Below are 9,727 nucleotides of genomic sequence, written 5' to 3'. Positions count from 1 at the left end.
TGAGGTGAAGTGAAGCAAAGCCTTTCCTGGTTATGAGTCATATCTTCATCAGATGTAACTGTGAGACAGGCTGGGTCTAGTTTGGTTGAAAACTGCTGCTTTTGACCTGATGTTTGCTTTCGTTCCTCTTTTTCTTTCCCTTTTTTCCTCTCCCTGCTTTCTCTCCATTAAAAAGCTTCTTGGCTGTGCTCTTTATCTAATGAATTCCAGTTGAATTTGGTTGATTCTCACTGACTCTTTCAAAGGAGGCAGCTCAATTTGCCTCTTACATCAGGGTAATCTAATAAGATCTAACCAGGCGGAATTTTTCCTTCGGCTGCTGGAGGCTGGCTCTAAGAGCCGGTGGAGGTGGTGGTTTTCTGTGGAATCTGACTTAGGTCTTTGGGAGGCCGGCTGGAGTACCAGCTTTGTTATAAAGAGTGTTCTGGAGGAATGAACAGTCCCAGGCAGGTACAGTCCTTTGGGAAACTCTCAAGGTAACTCATTGAACCCCCTATCCTTTTGTGGGCGTTATTCATAGAATCCTCATCTTTTTCTCTGTTTTCTGAACCTTTAATAAGAGAACAAAAGATCACTTGAAACAATCAATTTCTAGGTTTATTTTTTACTTTTAATAAGCCAATACTATAAGAAGAGCACTATTTCAGCACAACACAATCATTTGTGAAGTAAGGGGTTTTAGTTTAGATCTGTGAAAATAGTTGGCCGGGCGCGGTGGCTCAAGCCTGTAATCCCAGCACTTTGGGAGGCCGAGACGGGCGGATCACGAGGTCAGGAGATCAAGACCATCCTGGCTAACACGGTGAAACCCCGTCTCTACTAAAAATACAAAAAACTAGCCGGGCGAGGTGGCGGGCGCCTGTAGTCCCAGCTACTCGGGAGGCTGAGGCAGGAGAATGGCGTGAACCCGGGAGGCGGAGCTTGCAGTGAGCCGAGATCTGGCCACTGCACTCCAGCCCGGTCGACAGAGCAAGACTCCGTCTCAAAAAAAAAAAAAAGAAAATAGTTTATATGGGAAAGAGGTATGATGGCTCAGAGTGCTGTCAAGAACAGCTTTCTTTCTAAAATGAACCTGTAACTTTCCAACAACCTTCAAATGAAATCTTAGTTATCATTCTCTAGTGTTAGACATAGTGGAGCTGGGAGAGGCTCAGGAATACCAGTGGTAGCCCTGGGGCCAGCCAGGGAAGCGAGAGTGTGCCCTTTATTAGTGAATATGGTTTATAACTGTGAAGGCAATATTGCTGTAAGAGAGGAATTGGAGCATTGTAAATCTACTCTGTGCATCTGCCATTTAGGAAATATTTTACTTATAGGAAAATCAGAAAAATAGCCACAAGCAAAGCCAGAAAGCTAAAGAGTTTAAGAAAACCTTCAAAGGGACATGGAGACTCTTGTACAACTCGACCTTTGGTGACCTTGAATGTTCGGTCCCACTGGGTCATGATGGCATTTCTGGCTCCTTCCCATTTTCCTGGGCCAGTCAGGCGGAACTGGTATGGTGAGCATGGGCCAAAGAAGACGGTCAGAGCCAGGTGTGGATCCGTTAGGAGCATAGAGAACAGCTTGGGTTTTGCATTGATATAGGTCAGGAGTTCATCTATGTATGTGATATAATCTGATTGTAAAGCCTTGCAGTAGCACAAGCCAAACCTTTATAAAAGGAAAATTGGGGGAAAAGGTGAAGACAAAAAAATTAATAATGATAATCTTAGAACAAGTACAAGTGCCCAAAGCAAACAAATACTGCTGCAGAATTTGGGATGGTTTCTGCATTTTCCCCTTTATTTCCCTAGCTACCTAATGGTCGCCTTCTGTTTCTTAAATCAAGATGAGTCCCTTCAAAAGATACTTTATACATATGGCTTTTAATGGGTGCTCTGAATGCTCATAATACATCTTAATTCTTTTGTGAAATAATTAGCAATTTCTAGAGGAAAATACATTTTAAAACTTCTAAATCTTTATAAAATTCCATTATTCAGTAATAACAAATCCAGTGATTTGTATAATGTGAAAAGCCACAAAAATCCATAGGGTAAAATTCCTTGAAATGCTGGTATTAGGCTTTAATTAATTGATTAATTTTTCTTTTTCTTTTGTTTTTCTTTTTTTCTTTCTTTCTTTTTTTTTTTTTTTTTGAGACAAGGTCTTGCTCTGTCACCTAAGCTGGAGTGCGGTGGCATGACCATAGCTCACTGCAACCTTGAACTCCTCAGCTCAAGCAATCCTCCTGGCTCAGCCTCCTGGGACTACAATCATAAGCCACCGTGCCTAACTAACTTTTATTTTGTAGGGATGGGGGCTTGCTCTGTTGTCCAGGCTGGTCTCAAAGTCCCGAGCTCAAATGATCCTCCTGTGTTAGCCTTCCAAAGTGCTGGGATTACAGGCATGAGCCACTGCACCTGGCCCCTAAAATTGTTTGCTGACATGCGTGACAAGATTTTCATTGTATAGCAGTTCTAATTAGTTGTCTATTACACTGGAGTTCCATAATGAAGATCAAATCACATCCCAGGTTGATAAAGAAGAGACATCGAAAATGCTATTATTGTTTTGGAATTTGGTACTTTGACAAGGATAGATCAACCCTTGAAGTTTGGGAATATATATGAAGAAGAGAGTGATAATAAGTTCCTTAGAACCTTAATTTCAAGTGAAAATGTATATCAAATATAGAAACAGATGAACAGATAAAACAAAATGGGTACAATCAGAAATGTTTTGGTTGGATTGAGAGTGAGAGGGGAGGGCAAAGACTCTACTTTGCTGGCCATCAGCCTTCCATTGTCTCCGGCCTTGAGTGGTAGCTATAGAGCACAGCACAAGCGAAAACCTTTCCCACAGTGAAGTGGTCAATAAACTTTATTCTGAAAAAGGCCAGACAGTAAATGCCTCAGGCTTTGAGAACCACATTACAGTTTCTATCTCAACTGCTAAACAACTTTGGTACTGTAACACAAAAACAGCCATTGACAATACGTACATTAATAAACATGGCTGTGTTCTAATAAAATCTTATTTACGGCCAACATGGTTTCCGTTTCATGTGATTTTCCACATATCACAAAATTTTATTTTTCCTCTTCCTTTTTTCCAGCCAATTAAAAATGGAAAGCAAAAGCAACAATAGAGCAGATAAAGACTTATTCAATGAATGAATGAATGAGCAGACACTTCTACTGTCAGAGTAAATAGGTACAACTGCTTGCCTGCTGATTATGGATAAGGCATGGAATAATGTACCTGGTAGATTAGGGTTAATTATGTAGTACTTGGCTTGGAATCCAAACTCTATGTGATGCTAGAAAACTGTGGGCTGAAGTGATGACTTTGGGGATATTAAAAATTCTAAATTCCCCCTTCCCTTCTGTCTTCTTAAATAGGCTCTCCTAGTATTTTTCTTCTAAGTCACAGATGCTTCTTTTTTTCTCCAATGTAACTTTCATCTCTCTCTTACCTTTTTCTTTCTTTCTTCTTTCTTTCTTTCTTTCTTTCTTTTTTTCTTTTTTAACCAATTTCAGTTATAATTTAAAAAGGGTGCATAAGTAGTTAACTTACCAACTGGGCTTGTTTTCTCTCCTTGCATTAATTTCCTCTATCATGACACTCGGTGGTGGTAACTTATTTACACCTGTAGGATTAAAATAAAAACCCAAAATGCAACTTAAGTTTAGGTCTAGTTGTTGACTTATGGATAAAGATGCTTTACTATGGCTCTCCTTTCATGTCCAGTACCAGCTACTCATTGATCCTTCTGGTAAAAATATTAGCAGCCTGAGCTGACTGGTTGGGACTCCTGGTAATAATGCCATCAGCTGAAAAGATAAGCATCTGGTCATCTCACTAGTTATTTGACATGGCAGAATCTCACAACTAGTTTGGCTGAATTTTGTCATTCAGTTGCTTGAGTTTAAAAATTTTAATTGAGCCAGTTGATTCAGTCAACTGACAGAACTGTTACCTGTCATTTTGTTTTATTCAAAATAACAGGTAGCTGGGTGCAGTGTGCATGTCGGTAGTCTCAGATACTCAGGAGGCTGAGGCAGGAGTATTGCTTGAGACCAGGACTTTGATGGTTCAGTAATCTATGATCATGCCTATGAATAGCCACTGCATACTAGTCTGGACAAGATAGTGAGACTCTGTCTCTTAAAAATAAAAAAGAAAAAATATAACAGTAGACTTAGATACAGCCTATATTTTTGACCCTGATATACCATTTATGCTGGTAATGGAACACATCATTATGACAGTATAATTCAGCAAACAATATAATGCATCCTGCTTTTAAAAGTTCTGTTATTTTAAATAGAAGCCGGATAATAGTCTCAACATTTCCAGTATCCAGAATCACATGGCAAACCAAAAACACATGCCCTATTTCTTCCACTTACCTTTCAGGACTCGAACAGCCCAACGAGCTTGTGTTTCTCCTGTAGGTATCATGGAGCCTAAGGGTTTGATGAGGCCAATAATGGCCAGGGTTGGCTTTTGCAGATGTGCAGGGAAGATATACTTGTACAGTGAGGCCTGGCCATCTTCAACTTTCACCACAGACTCATCAAGAAAGGGGAAAGCAAATGTGTATCCAGTGGCAAAGACAATGATATCGATAGGCTCTTCCTTTGAAGTGTTGTTAAACATCACAGAGTTTTCCTTTACCTCTTTTATGCTTGGCCTGATGAACACTTTCCCAGTGATGATGCGGCCTGGGAGCTCATCATTTAGTACAAACTCTTTCAGCTGAGTCCTAAACAAAACCATGGACAGGGAGGAGACCTGTCAGTGAACAATGCAGCCAGCTCTCCCTTCTCTTTACCTTTCTCTCTCATTCTGGGGCTCTCTCCTTGGTTGGACAAGAATTGCTGCAAGTCTTAGGAGATGTTACTTCAGTGGAAGGGGATTCATGAATGTTCAAGAAGGACTATAAAATATGCTTGCCATTTACTAGAGTTTGCAAGCCTGAGGAGGAAGCCAGCACCTTTTCTAACTTCTGTTTCTCCTGCTGATTTTTAGCATTCATCTATCACTGTCATTCTAGAGAGGGTTGAGAGCTGAAGGGCTACAAGGGAAACCAGGGACTTCTAGATTAGATGAGAACTTCTGAAAGCTCTAGTCTCTTCCTAGGAAGCAGCTGTATAAGGGAAACATGCATGTATTTAAAGGAACAAGGGCAGAATTATATTTTTCTGGCTATATTTTTGGAACCACAAGACAAACACTTTGTGAGTTTATCTTGTATAAGCTGAACCATTTTTGGGGCCAAGGTCAATCTTGACAAAGGGAGGAAGGCTCTACCATTAGAGAGATGGTGAGGGGCAACTGTGGGATTCGGTTTTTCCCACACAGTGAAACTAGGCAAGTGTGTTTCTTTTGTCAACAAAGTCATAGACAAATCATTCTCTTTTTGCTATACCTGAGGCTCAAGTAACTTGCAAGGTCACAGAGTTCACTTACTACTCAGTGAGCTTGGGTAAATGGCTAAATTTTGCTGTTTCAGTTTCTCCATAATAAAAGGATTATTATAATAATACTTAAAGTGTTGCTGACAAGGTGAAATACATAATTTCACTTTCTGAGCACTTAAGAACAGTTAGCTGTTATTATCAGGCAACTTTGTATTAAGTGTTCCAGCACATTCAGTCATATTGCTATGGTACTGCCTGGCTTGTACAGACTGCTGGAAAGGCAGAGGCTCCTCCTTCCTAAAAGCCCTTGGCAGTCACATTATATTTACCTGTCTTCTGGTATTAAGCCGTAATTTGCGTGATTGAGCCAGTTGTTTATCTTTCGCGCCATCAACCAAGTCACAATTGGAGTTGGGAGAGAATTTCTCAACATGTTCTGAAATCGTGTCATGAACACCATGTCCCAAGGGTAGCCTGAGTCAAAGATTCGGCTGATCACCCATCCCCCTCCGGTGGTGCTGAGGAACACCTGGAAGCAATCAAAGACATTCCTTCATTTGACACTGTGAAAAGGGCTGGCTGGTTCTGCCAGAGATTCAAGAAGTGCCATGAATGGAAAGGCGCTGAAAAATCTGCCACTCTGAAAATACATCCCTGACAAGATAGTCTTGGTTCTTCTAACTTCTATTTTAAAGTCAATCCTTTTGAGATTAGAATTCAGAGCATCTAGAGTGTTAAAATGCCTTAAGATATATTATTGAATACTTATTATCTGTCAGCCTTTAGCAAACCATAGGGACCTACAGTCTATCTAAGGAAACAATGAACAAGTGATTGCTACTTAGTGTGCTCACTATAATTGTAGGCAGTAAGAACAGGGCATGGCAGTATCAGAGTTGTCTACAGAGTTTCAGTGCAAACCACTGGCTTAACTGACAAATTCTGTACTACTATTACTTTTGGTGTTTGTTCTTTATAACATTGGATGTTTGAGTTTACCAGTTGACTGAGTTCATGAAGCTAATAGTTTTAGTACTTGCACAATAAGGAGTTTCCTGTACAATTGTTTACAAAGAAAATAGTTAAACAATCTGTTACTTTGCTGATACAAAACAGCTGATTTAACAGATTGTTTCTTCCCCACCCCAAACTGGGGCATGATGGCCACAGCTCCAGCGTCTGTGTTTGTGTTATATATTTTCTTTGGCCTCATAATGGAGCTGGAAAGACAACACTGGAAATGCAGTGGCAAGAAGTACAGATACATCAGTGGTTCTGACATGAGGCATTTGCACTAAACCTGCCTCTCTGTGTCTTGATGCAGAATTGGATACAACATTTTGCTAGATGTGAATGATCTTCTAAGCTACAGGGAGTTTCTTTGTTAATAGATAAATGATAAAATGTATGTCAAAGCATGTTTTCTGATTGAAGACATTTCTGAGCAATTAGAGAAAGAGAAATAATGATATGCAGGTGTGATGGTCACAGTGGCTGGGCCTATGTTAATATTTGTTTCAGGGCCTTCTCTTCCTTTAGGATAATGCCACCAAATTGCTGAGTTTCTACAAATCAATCAATCAATCAGTCAATGGGCCAGGCACAGTGGCTCACATCTGTAATCCTAGCACTTTGGGAGGCTAAGGTGAGTGGATCACTTGAGGTCAGGAGTTCAAGACTAGCCTGGCCAACATGGCGAAAACCCATCTCTATAACAAAAAAAAACAACAACAAAATACAACCTTTCAATGAATGAATCAATCATCGAGCCTTGTTTTGAAAGTCCAGAAAAGAGATATCAATGTTACACGCTTCCAACCTTTTTCCTTGACAGCTGTTTTCACTTCTGAAATTATTGGTCTAATTATTTACACTTATTTATTTGGCATCTGTTTTTCCCACAACTATAAGCTCCATGACAGTGGGTGTCTTGATTTTGTTGGTTGTGTTTTCCAGTGTATCTCCAGAGCCTGGCACAATGTTTGGCACATGAGATGCCAGCATCTAGTATATATTAGTCAGCTGAATGGCCCTCAATGAGTTTACAGCATAGTTGAAAAGAAGATATATATGATAAAAGGTAATTTGCAATATTAAGAATTTAAAAGTGAAAACTGAGGGGTGAAATTACAATATTACATAAATTCTGAATAGGGAGAGATCACTTCATGTTGGAGTGAGATATCTGGGAATGTAAAGGTAGATTGTAATAGAAGAGAAAGGGGCTCTGCAGAAGAGAGAGAGGAACTAAAGACAGGAACTGGAAAGCGCTACAGTTGATCATCATGCAGGAAACAGAAGTTAAAATTAAAATGGCAGATTTGGTCCAGATTATAGAAAACTCTTTGATGCAGAGCCACTACATCTGCAATTTATTTTTTTTCAGGTAAAGAGAATAATTAGAGGTTTTTCGGCATGAGAGTGCTATAGTAAGAGCAGGCTTTTCTGAGGATTTGTTTGTTGGTAGTTGGGGTCTAGATGGCTTGTGGTGGGAGGCAGTGACCTGTGGGTAGTGGTACAAGGCAAAAATGAAATGCAGGGCAAAACTCTTGAGATGCCTGAAGGTAGCAGGTAGAAGAGGGTAGTTAGGAACACAGGCTTTGAGTCAAAGAGACTTGGGTTTGAGAACTGGCTCTGCCACATGCTGGTGATAAGATTTTAGGCAGGTTCTTTAACTTCTTTAAGCCTTGGTTTCCTCATGTGCAGTCAAGGATACTAACAGTACCTACTTCAATGGCTTGTTTTGGTGATTGGTTAAAGTAGTGTAGTAAAAACACATTTACTGCAGTGCCGTCCACAGAATAATCCTAACAAATATTAACTATTTCTACAATTATTATTGGGGGGACAATGCAATCTCTTCAGTGTGAGGTGGTATGGACCCGATGAGGGTGTTGGTAATTAATAAGGAGAGGAAGGGGCAAATGGGAGATAGTAGCAGGAAAAAGTTGGTAGAATGTTCTGACCTATGGGACTGAGTAGGGAAGAAATATGTCCTGTAGCTCTTGTTGGATGGCTGGGAAAAAAAAAAAAAAAGTAAAAAGGAGTCAGAGAAGTTGGTTTTAGAGCAAAGATGACAACTGTGATTCATAGAAAAATTTGTGAATGTTCAGTAAAAATTAAATTCTTTAGTAATCTGTTGTGTGTGTGTGAGGCATTTTATTCCTTTAACATTTATCACGGTGTCAAACACCATTTGCTTGAGGCATGCATCTTAAGATAAAGCTCTTCACCCAGTAACATCAGGAATGGTACCTTTTCCGCCAGGTGGCTGGCCTCCACAGCAATGTCTGTGCCAGAATTTCCCATTCCAATCACAAGGACTCTCTTGTCCTTAAATATATCTGGATGCTTATATTGCCGGCTATGAAAGTACTGGCCTTTAAAGGCATTAATACCTATAGAAAATAAAAGAGAAGTCACATAGAGAATTTACAGGATCAGTGAATGAAACATAAATATTTTTCAGTTGATAATATTCTTTTGACAGATGATTTTGGTCATTTTTACTAGTATTCTCAAGTCTGAGAAAATATGAAATATGAATACATGACTTTACAAGACATTGGCAGGTAATTATTTAATGGGGGTTATTACTCCATCTCACTAGATAGGCCTCCAGTTTTACTTACTAGATAATTAACTACTGAGCTGAAATATTGTGGCATAAAGACATATTAAGCAAAAGTATAAGGAGTCAATATCGTTTTAAAGGTTGATAAAAGTCAACAGGATAATAATATTCTATTGATTAATACTTGATTTATATAAGCTTTTCATAAGCAAGGAGCAAGGACAAGGAAGCTTAAGGGACCTGTGAGTCAGTGTCTCTTTTCAGAAAACTTTTTGACCTCTGCTGTGTGCCTGGTACTGTGCTAGATGGTATGGGGGGAATAAGATAAATAAAATATTGTCCCTATTCACAAAGTTTCATGTTAGTTGGGGAAGTTCACTTGGTGACTGACTGTAACTCAGGCTAAGTTTGCTGGGTGGGCCAGAGTTGGCTCAGAGAAAAAGGAATTATGTCAGTTACACCAGGATTCAATCTACTGGGCTGACTTGATAGGATACCTTAGTCAGTGATGCAGAATCTTACTGAAACATCACACGAATGGAGAATGTTTGAAAATACTCTTTTTTTTTTTTTTAACAGCAATAACTTAAGCAGAAAATACTCTTAAGACAACATTACATAATCAGAAGTAATTTGTACTAAATAAATAACTTCTTTTTTTCCTAAAAAAAGTAATAAGACCTCTAGATTCTCAGGGGAAAAATGTATATACTTGTGGGGAGTGACCTTACAAGGCCTGCTG

General features: G+C 39.4%; 1 protein-coding gene across 3 annotated transcripts in view; it reads right to left on the bottom strand.

The window, feature by feature from the left end:
- Positions 1-985: 985 nt before the first annotated feature.
- FMO1 (flavin containing dimethylaniline monoxygenase 1) overlaps positions 986-9,727 on the bottom strand; it is a 38,649-nt gene continuing 29,907 nt past the window's right edge. The window contains exons 4-8 of one of the 3 annotated variants that reach the window (XM_033197608.1): positions 8,667-8,809; positions 5,741-5,940; positions 4,398-4,753; positions 3,562-3,634; positions 986-1,653 (exon numbers count right to left, since the gene is read on the bottom strand). In XM_033197608.1, coding sequence (XP_033053499.1) covers positions 1,311-1,653; positions 3,562-3,634; positions 4,398-4,753; positions 5,741-5,940; positions 8,667-8,809 — 1,115 coding nt within the window. In that variant the 3' untranslated portion in view covers positions 986-1,310. The remainder of the gene's footprint in view (positions 1,654-3,561; positions 3,635-4,397; positions 4,754-5,740; positions 5,941-8,666; positions 8,810-9,727) is intronic. The other 2 variants (XM_033197609.1, XM_033197610.1) reach the window with 2 other exon arrangements.

The sequence above is a fragment of the Trachypithecus francoisi genome, unplaced genomic scaffold (assembly GCF_009764315.1).
Source record: "Trachypithecus francoisi isolate TF-2019V2 unplaced genomic scaffold, Tfra_2.0 Lachesis_group5, whole genome shotgun sequence".
Taxonomy (NCBI): domain Eukaryota; kingdom Metazoa; phylum Chordata; class Mammalia; order Primates; family Cercopithecidae; genus Trachypithecus; species Trachypithecus francoisi.
Note: the sequence above shows the minus strand (reverse complement) of the source record. Positions and strands in the feature narration are given on the sequence as shown.